The following is a 24468-nucleotide window of genomic DNA, read 5'->3' as shown; positions in this document are numbered from 1 at the left end:
TGATAACTGATACAAAAAAATTCACGTATTGGAAACTTGAAACAAACCCATTACCAATCAGGTGACTTCAGTTTGTTAAATGCATTTCCAAATTACTTTATACAAAGAATCAACATCTCATCATTATCAGTTAAAACTGCAACTTTAAAAGAGCGTGCTTACTCAAGTTCAGAGGCTAGCTTCTTTACCTTGAGTAGGATATGCTGAACCTGGGTGATGCTTTCAGGCAAAGGTTGCCCCAGGGGGGCATTGCCAGTGGGGCCCATGCTCTACAGGGTGAATTCTGAGGGGGGGGAGAGTGAAATTCTTCTCCTATGAGAAGGATTAACAGATACCCTCTTGACTCAAGGGAAGGAAGCGGGAGAAGGGAGTGACTAGGGTTGTTAGGAGGTGTTTCAAAATTCCTTAATGACAGATCACAAAATTTCTAGAATCTGCTAAGATGTTTTCAGCTGTTCTGACTTTTCCCTGTGACCTCCATGAAGGAGGATTTCGGGATATAGAGGGAAGGGAGTAAATAAGTCTTAGAGCCAAAAAGCACCCGCAGTTTTCCCAATTCCCTAGTGCTGAGAGAATTGACAGAATTGGATATAGTCTTCTGGATGGGGAGTCCATCCTTGTCCTCTTTGCTGTGGAAGGTATACCCACGTACATGGCTTTGAACCAAACCAGTGGGCTGAGAGCCTGAGAGTGTCAGGCCGAGTGTGAGACAGCCTTACAACTGTCTGCTTGAAAAGCACCTCTAAGCCTTCCTAGGTGCTTGGGGAGCAACCCCAACTGCAGGGCAAGAAAGAAGGGGGTGGGCTTATATACCTTCCAGTCTTGGCTGGAAAAGAACTTGAGGTTAGGCAGCTTCCACGTATGGGCCACCAAAACGTTGAGGTTTAAGGGCTAGGGGTGCTTGGACCCCAAAATCACAACATGCAGGTCTTGCCTGAACAAATTCGACCCAAGCCTTCTTTCAGCCAAAGACAAGGCTTATTAAAGATCTGCCAAATTGGTCAGACTCCTAAGGAACCTGAGCATTTATGAACCATTGGCTAGGTTCTTAAGGAATCTGAGCTTGTGGCTAGATTTTAAGAATCTGAGCCCATCTCATACTTTTGAAGTTGAATTTTTGAACCCAAGTATAAGGCAACCTTTCCAGTATTGGAGAATAACAGTCATGTCCCCAAAGTCTTCTCTTCTTTAGGCTAAACATCTCCAATTCTTTCAATGGAACATTTTATGGCATGATCCCACCACTTCATTGCCCTCTTCTGGACTTAACCCTGTCTATTAACATATCTTTTAAGCATGATGCCCAGAACTGGATAGAACACTCTAGACTCAGTTTCGCCTGAGTCCCACAGACTACAGTTGGACCATCCCCTCTGGAGTTCATGTTGCTACTCAAACTCAAATAGATCTGGGATCTCATCAATTTGGTAGTTCCCTCCCATGATGCAGATTGCATCTTGTCCATTGCCCCACTGTCTTGTGTACTCCCTAAATTTTGCTAAATGGTAAATGCTAAATGCTAAATGCATTCAATATGTTGGAGGCCTCTCTTGCTTTCAACTGACATTGTAAGGGTATCTGTGGAGCACTCCTGCTGTCTCTACCAGTCTGTCATCTCCTGCTCTTAGCATGTGATTAGACAATCTTTTCTTCCCATCATATAACTTCTTGATGATGTCCTTCATTCCTGTTCCTTTTCAGAAAGAATATCCCTCATTGGTTCTATGCTACAGTCTGCTTACAGTCATTATACACTTCTCCATTACTGTTAATGCAGCCTTAAGATTGACTCTTTTTTTTTTGTCTGCCATATCACGTTGATGATTAATTGAGCCTGTAGTCCACTGGAATCCCTAGGTCTTTTTTAAGGAAGGACTTCTGCTAGTTACATCTCCATTTTGTACTTGTGCAGTTGATTTTATCCTTTTTGGAACCCAAGTCTAGTTTTCTTCATATTTGTCATTTCTTATAATGGAACAGTATTCCTTTTCATTAGCATGCGACGGTTTAGTTGTTGTTGTTGTTCAGATGTGTCCACCTTTTTACAACCCCATCAGGGGTTTTCTTGGCAAAGATTCTGGCCATTTCCTTCTCCAGCTCATTTTACAGATGAGGAAACCTTGGCAAACAAGGTCAAACGGCTTGCTCATGGTCACATAGCCAGTAAATGTCTGAGACTGGATTTGAACTCAGGTCTTTCTGACTTGAGGCCTGAAGCTCTATCTACTGAACCATCTAACTGACTCCAGATGGTTCTTTACAATCCATATAACCAGCTTTATATCTGAAAGCCATTGTTTAGCTCTGTTGGGGAATTAAAGTTGGTCAATGATTGTTCCACAAGGATATTTGGAATGAAATGATTCTTTAGTAACCAGTTAAACTTCAGTTAGACAATAGTGTTATTTTATCATCATAATTCACATTTCTATAGAGTTTTAAGGTTTGCAAAGTGCTTCACAGATATTATCGTACCTAAACCCCACAACAAACCTGTGATATCAGTGCTAGGTATTTTAATATTCTCATTGCACAGATGAGCAAATTGAGTCCCAGAAAGGTCAAATGACCTGTCCAGGGTCATAGTGGCTGAGGCAGGATTCAAATCTAGATCTTTTTGACTCCAGATCTGTTGTTCTGTCCACTACTCCGTTCATTCTGCCTTGAATGAGTATGGTCATAGGGGATATGTAATACACAGAATGGAGTGATAGGAGCTAAAGAAATAAAGAAAGATCCAGTAAAAGGATTCCAGGGAAATTTGAGGAGGGAAAGAACTCTTTTTATATAGGAGGTATTACCTGAACAGAGAGTAATTTACTTTCTCTGAATCTCAGTTTCTTTATCTGTAAAATGGGGATAATAATAGCACTTACCTTTTGGACTTATTGAGAGGATATAAAGCACTTTGCAAACCTTAAAGCACTGTGTAAATGTTTATTGTTTATTATTATTATTATTACTAGTAGCAGCAGCAGCAGCAGTAGTAGTAGTAATAGATGATAAGCTTATTGAGAGCAGAGAGTTTCATTACTCATTTTTATATACCCTGTGCCCCAAACGGTGCCAAATAGTTAATCAGTTTGCTGAATTAAGCTGATTTGTTACCTGCTGTTCTAGAGGGGGCAGCTAGGTGGTGCAGTGGATAGAGTGCCAGCCCTGGAGTCAGGAGGACCTGAGTTCATATCTAACTTCAGGTATTTACTAGCTGTGTGACCCTGGGTAAGTCATTTAACCCTGATTGCCTTAATCCATTGGAGGAGGAAATGGCAAATCACTCCAGTATCTTTACCACGAAAACGCTATGAAGAGTTGAACATGACTGAACAACACATGTAAGGATCAAGGTCATGCATCAAGTTAGTGGAAGCACCTTAAGCGAACCCTCAAACACGGTTAGTACCTGCAACATACCTTTGTCCCTTGTTTCAATTCTTCTAGTCTATGCACTGGGCTGTCAGAAGTAAGAAAGAGAAGATGCTGAAAGAACCTGATCCAGCTGACACCAACAACGTCACAGATGAGGAAGGAAGCCAACAAAAAATCACCGAGAAAGGACTGAGCTCCACCACGGAGAGAAAGGAGCAAGGCGAGCCTGAGACCTTGGACAAGTCATGGTCCCCACGAAGCCCAGACTCCTCAAGTAAGTCCTGGCCATGGTGGATTTCCAGAGGAGAGAAGGGGAAAAAAAATAGAACATGCCTGGCATACATTGGTGTATACTTCCACCTATTCTTCATCTTTATGGTGATATTGAAAGGCAATGGTGGATATAGAGCTGGCCTGGAAGCCAGGAAGATCTGGATTAAAATCTTGCTTCTGGCACATCCTGGCCTGTCAAATGTGACCCTGGACAAGTCAATGCTCTAGGCCAGAAGTGTCAAAGACTCTGTCTGCTGGCTCTGCAACCAGATTAAAATGTAATTGGGAAATATTTAACAAAATAAGTAAAAATACAATAGAACATAGATAATGTTAATAGATGGTTTTCTAAGTCAATCTGTAGCCTGTAGGGATCGTTATATACTATTTAGTGACCCCATTTTTACTTGAGTTTGATAGACAACTCTTTAAGACCCCAAGTTTCCAGGAAGGTACAGAGGTTCTTGGTAGAGGAAGTTTCCTCACCCAAGATTTTTCTGTTTCAATGGAATCAAGACTGCAATCCCTGCCTGCTTACAGAAGAGGTTCTAAGCCTTTTTTGGGTCATGGACCCCTTTGGATGTCTGGTGAGCCTATAGACTCCTTTTCAGAATCATATTTAAAAAAAAATCAAATATATTGAAATATTTAAAAAAACCCAGCGTCACCTAATTGAGCCTAAGAACGTTTGCCCTATAATGATATTGAATTTTGAGAGAGAGCCTTTGTAATTAGCCTCTGTAAGAAATTGAGGTCGTGTGATGGAGTAGGCAGAGAAGGTGACCTCTGAGTCAGGAAGACATTAGTTTTAATCTCATCATATATTGCCTGTGTGACCCTGGCAAATCATTTGACCTCTCTCCAAGCCCCAGACAATTCTCTAAAGCTATCCCTTGCTTTTCAAGGGCTGATCTGTGTTGGCAGAACAAATTCCTCATTGGGAGCTCCTTGCACTAATGACATCACAAATCAGGTGAAAAAAAGAAAAGAAAGAAACAGACATATTATTTACATGACCACATAGACATTTTGTTCAACCAAGGGAAAAAGGAGGCATTTTGGGCCAGATGTGTTTCTCAGTCAGAAATGACACTTCACCCTAAGTCTTCCCGATAACTGAGTTGGAATATTTTCCCCCTCGTCTCTGCTATCTCTGATACATACTGGCTCTAGTGTGAACCTAGACAAATCATTTAGTCTTTCAGTGACTTGGCCCCTCTCTCTCCTTCAGAGGAGATGCCAATCTGTACTGGTAGAGTGTCTTTGTTTTTTTTTTTTGTTGTTGTTCAGTCATTTTTCAGTTATGTCTGACTCTTCGTGACTCCATTAGAGGTTTTCTTGGCAAAGATACTGGAAGGTGAGGAAATTGAGGCAAACAGAGTGAAGTGACTTACCCAGGGTCACACAGCCAGTAAGTGTCTGAGGCCACATTTGAATTCAGGAAGATGAATCTTCCTGACTCCAGGCCTGGCAGTCTACCCACTTAGATGCCCAAAGGTTTTCCATAGGAGGTGATAATTGAGCCTGGACTTGGGTGTGGGAGTGGAAACATAAAGGGTGCCTTTCTTTTATAGAGCAGATCTGGAGAATGATGGAATTCTGTGGAAGCTTATGTTGACCCCTGTTTTTCTGCTGTCTTTCAAATGGAGCCTCTCTGCTGTGAGAGGCACAGAGCTCGATCCCAGCATGCCCTCTGCATAATCACAGAGAATCTTGTTTCCTTGCAACGTAATAGTTTTCACAGTCCCAGCATTCAAAGAAACAAAAAAGCACTCAAGTAGGTTTTACAGAGCTTGCCAATGGCTTCTAGTCTATTGCTTTCTAGTGCCCTTTATCATCTGCTAGATCCAGGTGCTTGACATCTGCTGTGGCAGATTGTCACACCAATATCCTCAATCTCATTTGAGCTCTTTGGTCAAAATGGAAAGTATGGAAAATGGCTCCTGAAATGCGTGTGTATCATGCAATGTAGTCTCAGGTTTGTACTTGTTCCTTTGAAAGCATAATCTTCATGCCACAGATGTTCCCCAACACCATCTGCTCAGAATTCTTTGCAAAAAACCAAACCAAACAACAAGCAATTAAGCAGAATAAACTATCACAAGGTCTGACAGGTTATGTAGCACTCTGTACTTGTAGTCCCCCACCTCTCTGCTGAGAGGAGAAAAATTCTTTAAAAAAATCAGGAGCCAGGTTTGGCTGTTGTTCCTAATCCAAATTCTAATTTTTTTGGGTGGTATTTTTATTTATGTTGTTCTGGTCATTGTCTACGTTGTTCTCATATTCTTGCCTTTCCCCCTGTCTGCATTATCATTTTTCACTTGTTCAAGCATGTACCTCTGAATTCCTCAGCTTTTATGGTATGGTAGTATTCCATTATATTCCTATGCCAGGATGTTCAGTATTCCCTCACCTATGGACACCTATGTTGTTTCCATCATCTATTTATCTATTTATTTATTTATTTATTTATTTATTCATTCATTCATTCATTCATTCATTCATTTATTATTTGCTAATGCCAAGAGTGTGGCAATGAATATCTTGGTCTACAAGGATGAGAGACAGCTTGGCATAGTGGATAGAGTAAGGAAGTATTCAGGTCCTTCCTCTGACCCTCCTGGTTGTATGATGCTGGGCAAATCACTTACCCTCTCAGTGGCCTGGGGAGCTCTGTAAGCTGAGTGGCCAATTTCATCAAGAGGGGAGTTTCCATCTTGTGAGTTCCCCACACCAATACAATCAAATTTGATTTTCCAGACCAAAAGTGTGCAAAGCTCTGTACTAGGAACTTAAATTTTTTTAATTTAACATTTTAAAAATGTTATTTTTTTATTTTGAGTTTCAAATTTTCTCTTTTCCTCCAGTCCCTTCCCTGCCCATTGAGAATATAAGCAATATGCTATCTATTATACATGTGAAGACATGTAAAACATTTCCATATTAGCTGTGTTGCCAAAAAAAATGAGCAAGAAAAATAAAGGGAAAAAAACCCCTATGATTCATGCACTTAGACTTCATCAGTTTTCTCTCCAGAGATGGATAGCATTTTTCATCATGAGTCCTTTGGAATTGTCTTGGATCACTGTATTGATTAGAGTAGCTAAATTTGTCATAGTTGACCATCTTTACAATATTGCTGTTACTGTATACACTGTTCTGGTTCGTTTACTTCACTTTCCATCAGTTCATATAGGTCTTCCCAGGCTTTTCTGAACCATACTCTTTCTCTTTGTCATTTCTTACAGTGCAAACAGTATTCCCTCACGAACATTTGCTACAATTGTTTAGCCATTCTCCAATTGATGAGTATCCCCTCAATTTGCAATTCTTTGCCACCACAAAAATTGCTGCTACATATATTGTTGTACATATTGGTCCTTTTCCTTTGATCTCTTTGGGATACAGATGTACTAGGGGCTTTTAATCTTCCCTTCATCAATCAGCATTTGTAGTTACATTTCTACCTCTTCCAGTTTCCATCTCTCTCCCTGCTTTGTACAAACTCAGTCCTGCAGCATGAATTCAGATATTTATTTTAATGGGAGTTCTATCCAAATTGATTTATGATGCTGACCTCTGGGCTGATGAGAATACCCTTCCTTCCAGGTCCCCGCTAGGGATACTGTGTGATGTTTGGATAAAAATTGGTCCTATGGTGAATTTCTTTCCAGTGTTCCCTGACAATTGACAGGTTTCTGAATTTGGAGAGGCTGTGTTTGGCAGTGAAAACCCATGATAGAACATACATTTTATTAGAAGATAAAATTGACTAGGTCTAGGTTGGACTTGCCTTTCATGATTATCCTTTTCTTCCTCCTCAGACCTTTAACTACAGTGTAGTGACTGGGGTTATGCCCACTGGCACCAACTTTAATAAGTACCAACCTTGAGAGGGCATTAATGACGGTGATGGTTCTCCTGCAGTATAGAAATAACTGAGCTTCCCACTGGGTTAATAACGTAATTAATGTAGTAAGCTACTGTATCAGAGGTGCAGAGATTCAGTGCTTAAAGTGACCACAGACATTGCTTAGTCCAACTGCTTCATTGTACAGATGAGGAAACTGAGGCTCAGTATACCTTAATAACTCGGCCATTGGTCATACAGACAGGAAGTGTCTAAAGCGGCGTTCGAACCAAGGTTTTCCTGATTCATTCCAGCACTTTAGTTGCTATACCATGTTATATCTCTAATGTTGTGCAGTGTGTAGAGTACCAGAATTGAAGTCAGGAAGGTCTGGGTTTAAATCTAGCCTCAGACATTTACTAGCTCTGTGACCCTGGACAAATCACTCAACTGCTCTATGTCTCGGTTATCTCATTTGTAAAATGATGGGATTAGAGTCTATGGCCTCCACAACCTTGTGATGGTGGGAATTTTGAGCTTCTTCCCTGCCCCTCCCTGTTCTTGAATGTGGGGGTATTACCTTCCCAACAGTGACCTGTTGTCAATATCCTGAGGTCTCTGTCCACCCCTCCACCATCTACCCAATCCCCGGAGGGCAACATTTCATCCTAGTTACAGTTTTGATCATCATATTTTCTTTTTTTTAAAAATTATTTATTTTTAGTTTTCAACACTCACTTTCTCAAGATTTTGAGTTTCAAATTTTCTCCCCATCTTGCCCCTCCCCCACTCCAAGATGGCATGCATTCTGAATACCCCTTCCTCTAATCTACCCTCCCTTTTATTTCTCCCTCCCTTCTCTTATCCCCTTCCTATTCTATTTTCCTGTAGGGCAGGATAGATTTCTATATCCCATTTCTGTATCTCCTATTTCTCAGTTGCATGTGAAAACAATTTTTTTAAACATATGTTTTTAAAACTTTGGGTTCCAAATTTTCTCCCTTCCTCCCTCCCCACCCACCCTCATTGAAAAGGCAGGCAACTCGATACAGGTTATACATGTGTAGTTATGCAAAAACTTCCATGACTATTTCCCTTGATCATCACATTTCTGTAATGCTCTAAGGTATAATGGTCTCTGCATAACACCATAGCAGGGCAAGGTGGTTTAGCATCTCCATTTCACAGATGAGGAAACTGAGGCTCAGAGAAGAGAAACGAGTTTTCCAGGAGCATGCAGCTAATGAGTGTCAGAGGTAGGATTTGAATGCAGACCTCCAGACCAGTCATCTCCAGACCAAAACTCTAGCATTTTACTGCTGGAGTTAGGTTGTATTTCCCGATTTCACATGCTCTAGCCAGATCCTAGTATTTGCAATCTTTTGGGGTCCTCCCATTAGCTAACCCCTGTTTTCTAGTTATGAGCCTATGGACTATTTTAATGAATAGCCATTTCCCGAGGCAGTAATTCATCCTGAAGACCTGTACTTGTCTAACATTTCAGTTGTTGCAGTGACGTGTTGTTGTATTCTTCTACATTTTAGGGACAACACTGATAAGCTTGGATAAGCTTGGATGGGGAAGGGAGGGACTCAGGGTCATGTCCCATTAAAATCAATGGGAGGAACAGGGAATGTTTAGCTTGGGTAAGAGAAGATAGAGCTTTCATGTGGAAGATAGGTTCAATTTCTTTTTGGCCTCAAAGACCATGGGAAGGCCGGACGATACTTTGGAGGCAGAGGTCCTGCGTACAAATCCCTCCCCTGATACTTACTGCCTGTATGACCTTGGGGAAGTTTCCACATCTGTCCACTGAGAAGGTCGGATTGGACAGCCTCTGAGCTCTCTTCCAGGTGGAGATCTGTGATCTTATGGAGTAGGAACAACAGACAGAGGCTTCAGAGAAGCAAGTTCAGGTTTGATGTCAGGAAAAATTCAGTTATTAATAGAAAATTAATGTTATCCCAAACAGGCTGCCCCTCCAGGGGAGCAGTTCCCCTCACTGGAGGACATTAGGCTTTTGGGAAGATGTAGTAGGGATTCTTGTTTAGGCCTAGCTTGGACCAGATGACCCCCAAGGTCCCAACTGACTTAGATGTTTTTTGACTCTGCTCTTGAAAGCTTGGCCTCCCTGTCTTTGATTTCTAAAAGTGATTCCCCTCTTTTAAAGGCTTTCCAGATGGGAACTGCTGGCACCTGTGTTTTCGCTGGTCAGGAGACACCCCTTCAGAGCTGCTGCGGAAATTCAGAAACTATGAAATATAAATCTCAGCTTCCGTGGAGAGAGAAGCAGAAAGACGTCAGGCGGCTGCCGTCTCCTGGGCTTGCCTCATTTGCTTCTTTGGTCCGCGTCCTTAAAAATAAGTCTTTGTTCTTTGTGCGTGTGTAGAGAAGAGCATTAGCTCTTACCCTGAGCATCGCTGCTTAACCCATGAACCCATCCCCATGATGTCTGTGCTGAGAGAAAAATTGGGAGGAGGGTGACACCCACCTCCCTGCAGGATTTGCCTATATTGAGAGAGATCCTCTATTAAGAAACAGCCTGGCCTTGTGGATAGAGGGCCAGCCTTGGAAATTTTGCCTCAGCCCCCTGTGGGCTGTATCATCCTGGGCAAGTCACATCCCCTCTCAGAGTCCCCTGTGATTCTCTAAGATTGTAAATTGCGGAAGAATTGCTAGTGTCCATCAGTGGAGGGAGTTTCCATGTTGGAAGGTCCTCATACTGATGAGATCACAGGTCTGGACCCCTCCCCCCCTCCAAAAAAGAAAGAAAAGTCTAGTGGCTTATATTTGTTCTTCTGTGAATTTTATTTATAGATATGCTTTGTTCTTGTCGTTGTATCCTTGGTGCTTAGCATGTTGCCTTGTATACAACAGGGATTAATAAATGTTTGTTGAATTGTATTTGTTTGTTGAGTATTAAATCTTAAAAATCCATTCATATACTAACATATTTCATTGGCATTTTATAGACTATCTGATGAATTTGTGTTGATTACACAAGAAACATGCCCATATTCCTGACTTAAATTGCAGTGTGGATTATTTGCTTGAAACCTAGCCTAGTACATCAGTCACTTTCAATAGCTGTCAACAAGTTTCCAATATGGCAGGACCTTTTAAAATGAACTCCATGATAACCATTTTATCCTTAATATATTTGGAACTGTGATTTTTGTCAGTTTGCTACCTGTCTCCACTGATGGATTATGAAAGGTACTAGAAAGAAATCACATGCAAATAAAATTTTTTAAAAATACATTTTCTCTCCCCCAATTGTATGTTAAAATCATTTTTAATAGTTTTTTAAGTTTTGAGTTCCAAATTCTAGCCATCCTCCTTCCTCCCCTCCCCCTCCCAGAGATAGTAAGCAATCAGATATAGGTTATTCCTATACATTCAATCACATGCAATTTTATTTTATTTCTTAAATTTTATTATTTTGATTTGTCAACAATTACTTCCATATGCTTTTGAGTTTAAAATTTTTCTCCCTTCTCCTCCCCACCACCCTCCCTGAGATGGCACAATCTGATATAGGCTATACATTTACATTCCTATTAAACATATTTTCACATTAGTGAAGTTGTAAGTAAAAATTAAAACCAATAGGAGGAACCATCAGAAAAAGGAAACAAAACTTGACAGAAGAGAAGAAAATATTAGAGCAATTCAACTTCCATGGTTCTTTCTTTGGATGTGGATAGCATTTCCATCATGAGGCCTCTGGAGATGTCTTAGATCCTTGTATTGCTGAGAAGGGTTAAGTTTATCAATATTAGTCATCGCACAACGTGGTTGTTATTGTGTACAATGTTATCTTGGTTCTGCTCACTTCACTCAACATCAGACCATACAAGTCTTTCTGGGTTTTTCTGAAGTCAGCCTGTTCATCATTTCTTATACATGCAATTTTAGAATGTGGAAGGGCAGAAGATTGGTATGCTGCCTGATTCTGGAGGGCTTAAGTCCAGTCTTTGTAGCTTCTGGTATAGCAGGGTGTTCTGAGTTCCTGCCTCTTCCCCTCAGACACAGGACTGGTATATACCATTCATCCTAGGTCTCTGCCTCTCTCAAAGATGCCCAGGGCATAAGGCCAACCTGGAGAAGATTTCACAATGTAAAACTCTGATTCAATTCCCAGATCTGTCTATACTTTTTAATCTAGTATTCCTTACAATATCTTACCATCTAACTGAGACACACCAGTTTAGATTGAAAGTAATTGTCACTAGGACTGAGCTAGGGCTGGGCAACCAGTACTTTGCGCCCAGGAACTGAAATAGAAGGGCCTTACAGAGCTAGTAATTTATTCAGTAGCATAGAAACAAAAGAACATAGTTCTAAGAATGAGTCCACACTCAAAAGTTTTGTGATTTTTCCCTTATCCTTAGAGAAGGGTAGGTCACTCAGCTTTGTGACATGGTCCTGAATATGGCAGAACACTGGGTTAGCCCAGTCTGTAGACCAGCCCCAGTCCCAGGAATCCAGGTCAAGGGGTGACTGTGCTGCTGCTGTGATATTATCTGGTGCTGCGCATTCTTTGACACAACTTACCCAAGACTACAACCATGAATTGCTTCTTGTATCCCTAGACTAGATACAAACCCTTATTGGTTAGAGTCATACCCAGGAAAGAGTAAATCAGACTTTGCTCCAAGGTACTGACTGACATTCAGGAGGGACTTTCTTCAGGAGAGCATGGATGGAATATGAACTGTACCAGTGGAGAGAGTGGCTACATTAATGACATCAGGGCTCTATTGAAGGGTCAAAATCCAGCTGAAATCCAGAGAGAAGAGACTTTTTCAGGGTCACACAATTAGCATGAATCAGAGCCAGTATTCAAACTCAGGTCTCTGCTGACTCTTAAGTCCTGCCCAAAAGACACCCCCATCCCTTCCATCTTATCATACCCCTGCCCTTACATACACTGTTTTTACATCCTGAATACCTCAGCCTTGGGCCTAAAGGAATCATCTAGTCCAGAGATGGGGAACTTTGTAGCCTGGAGGCCATATGTGGCCTTCTAGGTCCTTAAGTGTGGCCCTTTGACTGAATCTAAACTTCACAGAAACAAATCCCCTTAATAAAATAATTTGTTTTGTAACACTTGGACTCAGTCAGAAGGCCCCCCAAGAACCTAGAAGGCCACATACGGTTTTGAGGCCACAGGTTCCCCACCCCTGATTCTAGTCCAATCCAAATGGTTTTTCCTTCAGTTTCCAGTCCATTTTCTGTGTTTTTTTTTTTTAAGGAGAAAAGCTTCAATACTCTTTAAATAAAGTAGTACAATTGAAAATAATATTATTGTATGAAAGGAGAGAGAAGGAATCAGTTGGAATTTTCCATGCATTAAATGTAAAGATAGTTGTGTGTTCTTTTTTTCTCTTCATATCCAGAAATGTAGGCCTCATTCTGCCCATTGAGTCTATTCCCACTTTGTCAAAAGGTGGCTAACAAACAAATTTTATTATCAGTCCTCTGGAGTCATAAAGGAATCATCAGTTGCACTGACCGATGTTTTTAACATCTTAACTTGTTTTTGTTTTTTTTCCATCTTACTTGAAACATTGGACATCAACCCTGAAGTTTGAATAATCAGAAAAGAGACTTTTGATACTGTCAGACAAGGCTCATAGAGCTATGAGTCCTTTAATAATAACTAGCTTTATATAGCACTTCACAAACATTGTCTGCTTCTAAACTTACTCCTGGGAGGTGGATGCAATTATTGACCCTATTTTATAGATAAGGAAACTGAGGCAAACAGAGGTTAAATTATTTGTCCAGGGTCACACAGCTAGTAAATGTCTAAGGTGAGTTTGAACTCAGGTCTTCCTGATGCCAAGTCCAGAGCTCTATGCACTGCACCACCTTGCTGCCTCCTTCCAGCCAAACCCATTTTCTCCTGACATTTCCCAAATATTTTGTGGACTCGATCCATTCTTGTGGTTCCTGTCTGGTTTCACTGAGTTTCTGGCCCAGGTTAGTGCCATCTTAGTGCCAGATTTTTCCTTTCATTTGACCCACTTGATTTAATTATTCAACGACAAATTTAACAAACATGTATTAAGCACCTATGATGTGCCAGGCAACTTGAAGACTAGGTTGCAGAAAGGGTACCAGTCTCCACTGATAAAGAAAGTTGCTTGCAAGGAGCTGTCTTCTGTATATCAAGTCCAGAAAAATGTGTCAGACACCATTTTGGAGCTGAGGCTACATAGCAAAAACAGAAGCCCTACCTTTAGTCAATAAACATTTATTAAGCACCTTCTATGTGCCAGGCCCTGTGCCAAGCCCTAGGGATACAAAAAGAGGCAAAAGAGCTCTCAAAGAGCTCACAGTCTAATGAAAAAGTCAACAAACACGTATATACAAATAAGCTATAAATGGGAGATAATCAACAGAGAGAAAACTCAAGGGTTAAGAGGTTAGGAAAGCTTCTTGGAGAAATGGGATTTTAGTTGGGACCTGAAAGAAGCCAGCAGAGCCAGGAGGCAGAGATGAGGAGGGAGGGAGAGCATTCCAGACATAGGAAATGGCTAAAAAAAATGCTGGAAGCTATCAGTATGATGACAGGATCCAGCATGTATACAAGTGAATAAATATGAAATATGTATGAAATGATAGAAATTCTGAAGGGAGGGACTAGGCAATGAAAGTCCAGTCCTGGAAGCACATGCGAACATTGAGGTTGGTGAGGAGTTCTTCTCTTCAGTGAATTTTTGTACACCTTTTTCTGTTTGGCAAATTTTGCCATTCAAGGCATTCTTCTCTTCATTGGATTTTTGTGTGCTTTTTATTCAATATTTTTTTGTGCCTTCTTTACCAAGCCGTTGACTCTTTTTTCATGATTTTCTTGCGCCGCTCTGATTTTTCTTCCCAATCTTTCCTCTACCTCTCTTATTTGATTTTTGAAATCCTTTTTGAACTCTTCCATGGCCTGGGGCCAGTTTGTGTTTTTCTCTGAGTTTTGACTTTTTTGGGCTTCTTCTGAGTTTGTGTTTTGATCTTCCCTGTCACCATAATCACTTGCCATCGTCAGGATCTTTTGTCATTGTTTGCTCCTTTTCCAGCCTATTTCTTGACTTTTAACTCTATGCTAAAGTGGGGCTCTGCTTCTGGAGTAGAGGGGCCACTATCCTAAGCTTCAGAGTCTTGTTGTTGTTGTGTTATTTTTTTGGTGCAAGTGTTTTCAGAGGTAATTCTGGGGACCTGTAAGTTTTCAGTAATTTCAAATTGGCATGATTTGGGGAAAAGTGCGTTTATTGTTCTCTTGTATTGTGCGTGAGTGACCACACTCTTTTCCACTTTGGAATTGTGACCAGGGTTCCAGCTCCCTTGGGGCCAAAAGCTCTGCTGTGCTAGTGTTCCTTTTTGCCCTGGGACTGAGACTCAGGACCGTAATCCACATCCAAGTATGGGCAATGCAACAGAATTCTGTCACCGGTCGTCTTACCCTTTTACCATTGTGACCTGAAGGATCCAGATACTAGCCATGCTGCCACTGATTCAGTGGCTTCCGAGATTTGCTCCTGGTTTGCTGGGGCCCGGGTCTGCCCTGGCATGGCCAGTGCTGGTCTGTGCGCCATCCTCACCCTGGTGCAACACACCTTTCCTGCCAAGCTTCTAAGCTGTCTTGAGCCAGGCAGTTGCTTCACTCCATCCTTTTGTGGGTTCTGCTGCTCTAAAGTTTGTTTAGAGGCAGTATTTGAAGGTATTTTGGAGGGGCTTGGGGTCAAGTTCAGATGAGTCTCATCTTTTCACCACCATCTTGGCTCCAGCTTTCCTAAACATTTACTTTTCCAGCTTTCTCCCACATTCTCCAGTCAAATTGACAAGCAGTCTCTCATTCTCCCACCCCAGTGACTTTGCTCACGCATTCTCTATACCTGGAATCCCCTCCTCTGCCTCTTCTGCATTGTCATCCTTCCCTTCCTCCCTCTTTCCAGCTCCTTCACGATGACTGCCTTCTCCACCATACCACTCCTAGTTGGCTGTGATCTTCCCTTCCTCAGTGCTCCTTCCTCCTCTCCTTCAGATATACTACAGTTATACCACATTATACCATTTTTAGCATAAGTCTCCTCATTTCTAAAATGATGGGATTTGCCTGGATGATCATTAAGGGCTCTTCCACCTCCATATTTTTTACTTCATTTCTGGTTGAGATTGTCTACTTTTTGCTTTCTTGTCCTCACTCAAGTTTCCGTCCAGGTATGAGATGTATTCTCCTTTCATCTCCACTTCTTAAAGTCCCTGGCTTCTTTCCAAGGAGAGTTCAGGTAACTATATCTCTTCCCCAAGGCCTCTCCTGCCATCCTACCATACTCAAACACTGGTTAATGTACTTTACTTCTTGATGTAACTTCATGTTTATTTCTATGTCCTTGACAATATGTGAAATGGTGAGCCTATGCCGCTTCCCACCTGGGTTGTTTCATTTCTCCAGGACTCAGTTATTTCCTTGATCAAATGAGGGGAGTGCATTTAGCAGTTTCTTAGGTTCCCTCACACCTTGAATATAAATTGCCACAGAGGTTACTATATCACCTACTGTTAACCCTGAAAATACCAAAGAGCTCACAGAGGTTACGGGCAAAAAGCCTTCTTTATTCTGTTGGAGGCTAGAAATTAGACATCAGATTCAGGTTCTCCTCTAAGACTGAGGAGACCCAAGGCAGCAAGGCTAAGCCTAGATGCATATAGTTGTGGCTATACAAAGAACCGGCAGTGAAATGTAACAGCAAAAATGAGGCAAGTTTGCCTAGGGACAAAAAAGGCTATTTATAGCAGGGCTTCATGATAGGAAAGTGGCTGGTGCAGGTTGATTGCTTTTTGTTTTTTATTTTTGGATGAAAGGGTTCCAGAAATTTATTTGAAAGTCAGCGAGAAAAACAAATGAGGATTTTGCCATCTTTGTTTAGTAAGAGACTAAAAGGAATATATACAAGTTGGGTGTTCTGAATCTCCTTCCAAGTCATGTCATTGGAGTCCAAGTAAAGAAGCCATGGGGTCACCTGGCCTCTGGCATTTCATCCTGTATGTCTCCATTTCCTCTTTTGTAGACTCTGAGTCTCCATACTTGCTACTGTATGCTACTTCTTCCTCTCCTCTAGCTGCATGATCTTGGCATGGAGGAAGTGGACTTCCTCAGCATTGAATGCCTTTTTCAGTTTTTCCTCTTGCTTCTTTTCTTCACCCTCACTGTCAGAACTACTCTTCCTGCGTTTCTTCCTCTTCTCCTCTTTGTTTCTCTTGGTGAAGCTCCATTAGAGGTTTTGGTCTGCTTGTTTGCTTTTCTCCCACCTCATCATCAGGAATATATTCACCTGCATTCATGATTTCCTTCTCAGCTTCTCCAGTACAGAAGCACAACTTGACAGACGAGTGACAGCACTCATACCTTCATCTACTTTCTTTCCAATAGGACCCCAGATGTGTGTATGATTATTGATCTTGACATCTTCCTCATACTTAGAGCAGGCAATAGCTCCATCTTGTCCTTTGAGGACTGTACCATTTCTTGAATATTCCGAGTCCTCAGGTGGGAGCCTTTGGGTGTTCTTGACCTCCATACTCTTCTAGGATGCTTTCTTTCTGTTGTTCTCTGAAATCTTCTTTCTTGACTTTAGGCGGTTTATACAGGAACTCCAGTTTCGTTGGATCTGCTTGGAGGTGCACTTCAGACCCTTTGTCTTAAGCCTCCCAGGGAAACAAATGTGTTTGTGCCATTGAAATTGCATGTCCAGGGTATCAAATGAAATTGTGTCCTGCATAACTAACTTCATCAGGATTCTTTCCTGTCTTGGCACAGGGATTCTCTCAAATTGCTCTTATTTTGGGATCATAGTAGGCAGAACTGAGATGTCAATTTCACAAGTAATTAGCAGTGTCTTCTCAAATCCTGAGACTCCCAACTGTAATTTGTGTATTAGAGGCAACACTGTGTCCAGGCATATCAATGCCATCTGCATACTTTTGGTCATGCTCATCTTCCCTGTTATGGTCTCTTTCAGTCTGAGAATTTGAGTCTTCTTCTCCCTACTGATATTTTGGTGAATTCACTTGTTCCATTGACTTTCCTGAGGCTAATTCTTCCTGTAGCTTCTGAGCTTTCAATGCATGTTTAGCGAGGTCGACTTTGGCATATTCTTGTACCATCTTTATATCTTCCTCTTAGTTGTAGACATTCCACTGATCTCTTTTTCCATCAGAGGCAAACATGAGCTGAGGTTGTATCTATTCCTCTGGGGCTATCTTAGTTCCTGAGAACTTGGTGCCAACACTCTGAGGCCTCTCAAAGTATTCTTTTTTGGGTATATCAGAACCCCACAATTTTCACATGCTCCTTTTCAGTATTTTGTAGTCACAATACTCTCTTTTACACCACTCTGATGCCATTGTTTCTCAGGCTAGGGTCTCTGATGCTTTAGTGCGGATCTTTTTTGACAAGGCACAGAGTTGTACTGAGAAATATGAGGACTGATATCTTTTCTTTCCTCATCAACTTCAGCTGGTGCATTACCCAGCTTTCTCTGTTCTTCTAAATAAGCCAAGAATGGAATCTGTGGGTCTGTGGCTATGGAGACTTGTCAACCAGAGCATCCTCTGCAGCCACAGTGGGTACACTCAATGATCCACCCCACTTCTAACCTGCTTTTTGGAACCCTACAGATATATTTGGTGCTTTTGACTTTAGGCATCTTCGACTGTTTGGATGGCCAGCCTCCCTGGCTTGAGCTGATTCTGTGATTTAGCCAAACCAGAGTTAACCAAAGGGTTATGGCCAAGGACTGTTGTTAGGCCAAGCTCAGGGCACAGCTTGCTTTCTGGGCCTTAACTCTGGAGAATGGGATGTCTCCTAATAGTTCAAAGAGAAAAGTGAGAAAGAAAGCAGTGATCTGGATGTGGGGCCCTGGCTGATCCCTTCTGCTCTAAATATACCCAGAAGGTTGGAATGGAGGGGAGGGGCCTCTTCTCTAAGTACTCAGAAAAAAGAGGTGTGAATTCATAATTGAATTGTAATCCACCCACCCAAAAACAAAAACATCAATTTCCTAGAAGGGAAAGTGGACATGGCCAAAAGAACCTAAAGAAACCTGGGAACTGGAAAAGTGTAAGAGGGTAAAACTATAAAGTTGAAGGAGGTGTTAACTGGTCTTATTAGGTAGAAGGAATTTCTTCATGTGGGACTTGGCCAGATCAGTGAATTCACAAGTCCAGTCCCAAGCCTACAATTCTAAAGCCTGGCAGCTGAAAGAAGGGGGCTGGCATGGGGGAAAAGACAGGGCTCCTTCATTCAGCTCAAATGCCACCAGACCCTAAGCTGATGGCCCTAACATGGCAAGGCACCTTCCCTTCTGAAATTCCTCTTTCCTTATCTTTGCATTTCCCCCCAACTTACCCCCAAGAGAATGTGAGCAACCTAAGCTTTTGTTCCCAATTCCATATAATACACAGTACTTAAGGCACTACTTAATTTTTTCAAAAATTTTAAACTTAAATACAAAATGCAAAAATTTTAAAAATTGCTATATACACAGCAGAACATAAGAGGATTCAATATAAAACAATATATTTCCATTTGAAGAAAACCTATATAATAAATACTACACATAGTTTTCAAAGCTGCCCAGCTTTGCTTCCCTTTTGGTTTTCTTGTGTTCTCCACTGTCCACTTTTTACTTTATATTTTTCTCCCTTCCTTCATCCTAAAAAAGGCTACAATTATTCATGTATATGTATACATACACTCAAACATATATACATACACAGATACCTATAAGCATACCCATACATACACATATACACTCATACAGACATAGGTAAGACTGAACTGTCCTCATTTCCACCTATCATGTGTTTCTTTGAAGGTGGATGGCATCTTCCTTCATAGGAGCAAGTCTTTCCATGTTTTTCTAAACCAATCTGCTTATCTTTTCCTATGCCACAGCCCTGTTCCAACCCAATCACGTATTGAGAGGTTGTCTATGAAAAATTTCCCCAGTTTCATTCATTACTTCTATTCTTGGCTTATACTGATTTCATTTATAAAAGAAAATTTTAATTTAAAGTAGTCAAAATTATCCTTTATACACTTCAACAATACTCTCACTTATAATACAATTTAAGGTCTGATACTGCTGAATCTACTTCCTTTACATCTTTTTTTTTTATGGTTTCTTAGAAGTTCTTGACCTTTTGCTTTTCCAGATGAACTTTATTATTTTTTTCTAACTCTATTCTAACTCTAATAATTTTTTTTTGGTAATTTAATGGGATGACATTCAAGAAATAGATTAGCTAGGTAAAATTGTCATTTTAAAAATTATATTGGCTTTACCTACCCATGAACAGAAATATTATTTCAATTACTTCGATTTTAGTTTATTTGTATAAAATGTGTTTAAGTTTATGTTCTTCTAGTTCCCATTTGTGTTTTGGCAGATATACATTCAGGTATTTTATACTGGCTAGGTATTGTAAACAGTCTAAAACAACACTGAATAAGATTTCTGACACGTGGTGTAGTTTCTCCATTTTTCACTTTTGATTAATCTATTTTAACTGAGATCAGTTTTTTTTAAACAAATAAATTCTATTCTGGTTCTTCAGGGCTAGTTGTTGGTTTATTCTGCAGTCTCCCTGGATATGTTTGCACTTCATTCAGGTCAAACATCCACCTCTTCAGGTCTTTCTTGGGGGCTTCTCAGATTGTCTTAGGAGGACAGCTACTTTACCCTGTGTTTATTTCTGCCATGTTCTGTCTTTTTATTTTTGAGGCAAATTTGGAGAGCCAAAAGTTTTCTGAGCTACTCTTCCATCTTCCCAAAATCCTCTCCTTAAGTGACTGTTTCATAAGTATTCACAAGGTTAAGAGACTTTTCTTTGTGCCCACAAATTAAACTCCATGTCCTCCAGGTGGTTCCATCCCACTGGGAGCAGGGACTGGGAGGAGAGGTAGAGTCAAGAGAAAACTTCCATACAAGTACTGCTAAGCAATTACAGGACAGAGGCTTTGATTTTGTCCCTGAATTCCCCCAAACCTAGTGTGGGCACATAGTAGTCAGTCAACAAACATCTAGGAAAGTGTTTACTGTGTGCCAGTCCTTGGGCTAAGTGCTGGGGCTACAAAGAATGGCTTTTGCTTTGGAGGAATGATCCCTGTTCCTGAAGGAGCTCACCTTTAACCTAGTGTTAGGGATGGAACCTGTCACTTCATAGTCATCAGGAATCCTGGGTGGGGAAGATCCCCCTATCAATGCAAAGTGGTCCTTCCTTTCCATTCTCACTCAAAAATTTCCTATCTTAAATTATTGTTCAGAGTCCTGAGAGATGACTTGGCCAGGTGACACAAATGGCCTGTGTCAGAGACCAGGTCTTCTTTTTGGGGGCTGAGTTAGTGGAGCCTGTAGGCAGCCCCTGGTCTGGCCAACACAAATGGCATTTTCAAAAGACTGCATTTTCAGCTCCAAAGTGCTCAATCTTTCACCTTGAAAGTGTCAGCCTCCATCCTCTGTCCTTCATTCACTTCAGGTACCATGCATGCAATTCAACTAAATAAGCTACTTAGAGAAGTCTCCAATCCAAAGAGGGCACCTCTCTAAGGCTCTTTCCTGCCCTCCCTCCCCCACTAACCCCACTGTCCCAAATTTAATCTCATCTTACAGCTGAAGAGACTGAGGGACCTGAGGAGGGAAGGGATGCATCTTAGGGAACACAGATAAGGAAGCTGAAGCCCTGGGATCTAATATCCTATCTTCTGATGTCAGTTGAGTTCAGGGCATCCCACTTCCAAGTTTGGTCTTTGAAAAAACCTCCATTGGCCAAATGGGCTACTGGTCAGGGCATCCATCTATTCCCATAGCTGTTTCAATGACTAACTTTCTTTGTCCATATCTTCAGAATGAGTTTCCTGAATTATCTCTTTGCCTACCTGTCTCATTTCACACCTTGGAACCTAAAGTCCTTGAAAATAGGTGTGGTTTTCAAGTCTGGGACTCTCTCCCAGCATTTAGCATAGTCTTGCACAGGATGGAGATGAATAAATGTTGGTGGCTGTTTGTTGCAGGTCCTAGGCACACATCTTTGTGAAGGATCATTTTGTAATGGTCATGTGACACTGAACTCCTCAGATCACAGACCTGGGCCAGAGCCCCACTGGACCTAGGACAACGAATAGAGGGCCAGATATAGTGTCAAGAACACACTGGTTCTTACTAGTTATGTGACTGTGGGCAAGTCATTGAACTTCTCTGAACCTCAGTTTCCCCATCTGTGAATATGGGGATGAATAATCTCTGAGAGAAGCAGTGTAGCACAATGGGTAGAGAGCTGGCCTCTGAATTAGGAAGACCCTGCTTCAGGTCCTGCTTCAACAACTTCATGCCTGTGTGACCTTGGGTGAGTCACTGATGTTTTCTGTGATCCAGGCCTCTTTCTCCAAATCTCTGTTGCAGGGAAGGTGTCCATCTGCTTGGGCAGAAGGAAGTTCTCCTGTATGAGATCACAGGCTGTATTTCTCAAAACCCAGTGGCATCTATTACATCCCAAGGCTGTGAGAATCCATGAGAAAAAGTGGGTAAAGTATTTGACAGACGTTCAATGGCTTCATATGCTTTTATGATTCTGTTTTTCTTTATGAGTTTCTCAAGTTCAGACATTGCTATCCTGTAGCAACAAGCTAAGGGTGCCTTTTTTATGGAAATCAGTTTCCTCTCATTCCTTCGTTACTGATGAACATGTAACGTTTTAGCTTTCTCAGTTCCATGTCCTAAATATCTCCTGTGATGTGCTGGGTTGTGGTGTGATACAGATTAACACAACATGGTCCTTTTGAACTATTAAAAGTTAGTTTGGGAATTTCTCTTCCACAAGGTACTCAGTTATGAAGAAAACAATCAAGCAAAACCACATAAATGCAAGGTCCTGGGTCCTGTATTCTACATTGGTATAGAAAAATAGTGAGGAAAATCTCTCAACCAAAATTAATAAAATTTCATTCTAGTGGGTGCCATTGATCTAGCTAGGATTTGCAAAAGACTTTACAGATACGATCTCATTTGATTCTCATAACAACCCTCCTGGTGGGCATTATTATTATCTTCCTTTTACAAGAGGAAATTGAGGCAGATAGGGGTTAAATCGTTCACCTAGGTTCCTATTGCCAGCAGTGTCTGAGGCATGATTAGAACTTGGGCCTTCCTGACTTCAAGTTCACAATCTTACCCCCTTTCCACCAAACTTGTTCCTTAGATGAAAGTTTGTGAGGTAAAAAGCTCTTGAGGTGAAAGCCCCAGAGGCTGTGAGTGATGTGAAAGCAGAAGATGCCTAGTTGGTTTCCAGACAGAGCTGCTCCTGGGCCTGCTATTGGTTGATTCAGTGGAGTCTGCCTGGAGGTTTCTACACTTCACTCAGGCCAAACCTCAGCCCCTGGAGTCCTGTCTTTTCTGAGGTCCTCTCAGTTTTTCTTTGGAGGACAACTATTTTACCCCTGTATTTTTGTTGCTCTAGAATCATTTTGTGGTGATTTTCTGTCTGTTTGCGGAAGAAATCTGGAGAGCCTGGACCCACTCCACTCTGTCACCATTCAACAACACAGCTTGCTTTGGGAAGAAGCCCACATCCCATGCCTGATTATCAGTTGGAATGTCAACCTCATCATGTCCCAATGGGACATTTTTCCTCCAACCCTGTCTCTCTTCCAAACTTTCTTGTTTCTGCCAAAGACAGTATCGTTTCCCTAGACACCCAGGTTCATAATCTAGGAGTAATCCTTAATTCTTCTCTCTCCCTCATCACAAGTATATTCTTAGAAGGAAAAAAAGTGAGGAAAGTTCTTTCCCCTGGTCTAATTATTGGATGTGTTAGAGTTTTTGCATTTTAGTAAGTAAGTTATAGCAAGAAAAATCTTCTGGGCCTTAAGTTAAAGAAGTGATGGTGGAGCTCACTTATCTTCCTATGAGTAAGAGACAGCCTCCCAACTAAGAACTCCAGTTGAAAATAGAACCTGGAAACAGAAGGACAAAACCCTTTGTCCAGTGGAATTGTATGGCAATTTTCACACATGGAATATGTGGCCAGGGCACACACAGGAAGGTGCACTCATGGAGTGAACAAAAGTGGATAGCACAGAAATGTGGGGGCGGGGCATATATGTGGCAATCACTCGACTGGATGTACATGTGGACAGGCACACATGTGCTAAACATGTGACCGGGCTTGCAATTCGCAGTTCTTATGCTGAGATGCTTCCTAGTGATGTCATCTCATTATTTCTCTGAGTCTGTTTCCTCCTACTTTTGCCTGGTTTATATTTTCTGCTAGATGAATGGTTTCCATTGAATCCGGTCTTTTCCAGGCATTACTTTAGATGTGTATGCCCAGCCACATATCTACTCTTCCCACTAGCTTTACATAGTTGAGGGAGAGCATGCCCCAGCTTTATGGGGCAAAGGTTCCCCTTTCCCCCTACTTTTTTCTTAATTATGCTGTTTCATTAAAAGCTTTTGCTTAGAACTGTTTCCTCTGGCTGACTAGTAAAGGCAAACACATTGGCGGAGGCTCTCAGACTGTTTTTGAGTAGACACAGATCCACATAGTACCTTGGACAGTGGGTAGCCTTGTCTGGGCCATCTATTGTGAATTGGAGGGTGCTCCCAGGTAACTGCATATGAAATATGAGCTAATATTTAATGAGAAGTATGAGAGGTATAGTAGATGGAGAGCTAGTCTTTTTTTTTTTTTAAGGCAATTGGGGTTAAGTGACTTGACCAGGGTCACACAGTTAGTAAGTGTCAAGTGTTTGGTCTGAGGTGGGATTTCAACTCAGATCCTCCTGACTTCAGGGCCAGTGCTCTATCCACTGCACCACCTAGCTGCCCTGGAGAGCTAGTCTTGAAGCTAGAAAAACCTAGACTCAAGTTCTACCTCTGACTGTGTGACTCTGGGTAAGTCATTTAACCTGCTAG

General features: G+C 41.4%; 1 protein-coding gene and 1 pseudogene across 5 annotated transcripts in view; one reads left to right on the top strand and one right to left on the bottom strand.

Annotated features, from left to right (window-relative positions):
• DNAJC12 (DnaJ heat shock protein family (Hsp40) member C12) overlaps window positions 1-24468 on the top strand; it is a 131464-nt gene that overhangs the window by 43125 nt on the left and 63871 nt on the right. The window contains exons 4-5 of one of the 5 annotated variants that reach the window (XM_078150743.1): window positions 3442-3643; window positions 21958-22075. The exons of 1 other annotated variant lie outside the window; for it this stretch is intronic. In XM_078150743.1, coding sequence (XP_078006869.1) covers window positions 3442-3643; window positions 21958-22075 — 320 coding nt within the window. Of the gene's footprint in view, window positions 1-3441; window positions 3644-9662; window positions 10397-21957; window positions 22076-24468 lie in introns of those variants that run through there. 3 more of the 5 variants (XM_020998252.2, XM_020998253.2, XM_078150744.1) reach the window with 3 other exon arrangements.
• Window positions 16481-21395, bottom strand: LOC110216366 (pre-mRNA-splicing factor SLU7 pseudogene; annotated as a pseudogene).

The sequence above is a fragment of the Phascolarctos cinereus genome, unplaced genomic scaffold, assembly GCF_003287225.1.
Source record: "Phascolarctos cinereus isolate Bilbo 61053 unplaced genomic scaffold, phaCin_HiC Scaffold_3;HRSCAF=262, whole genome shotgun sequence".
NCBI lineage: Eukaryota > Metazoa > Chordata > Mammalia > Diprotodontia > Phascolarctidae > Phascolarctos > Phascolarctos cinereus.
This window is presented reverse-complemented; position numbering and strand designations above follow the sequence as displayed.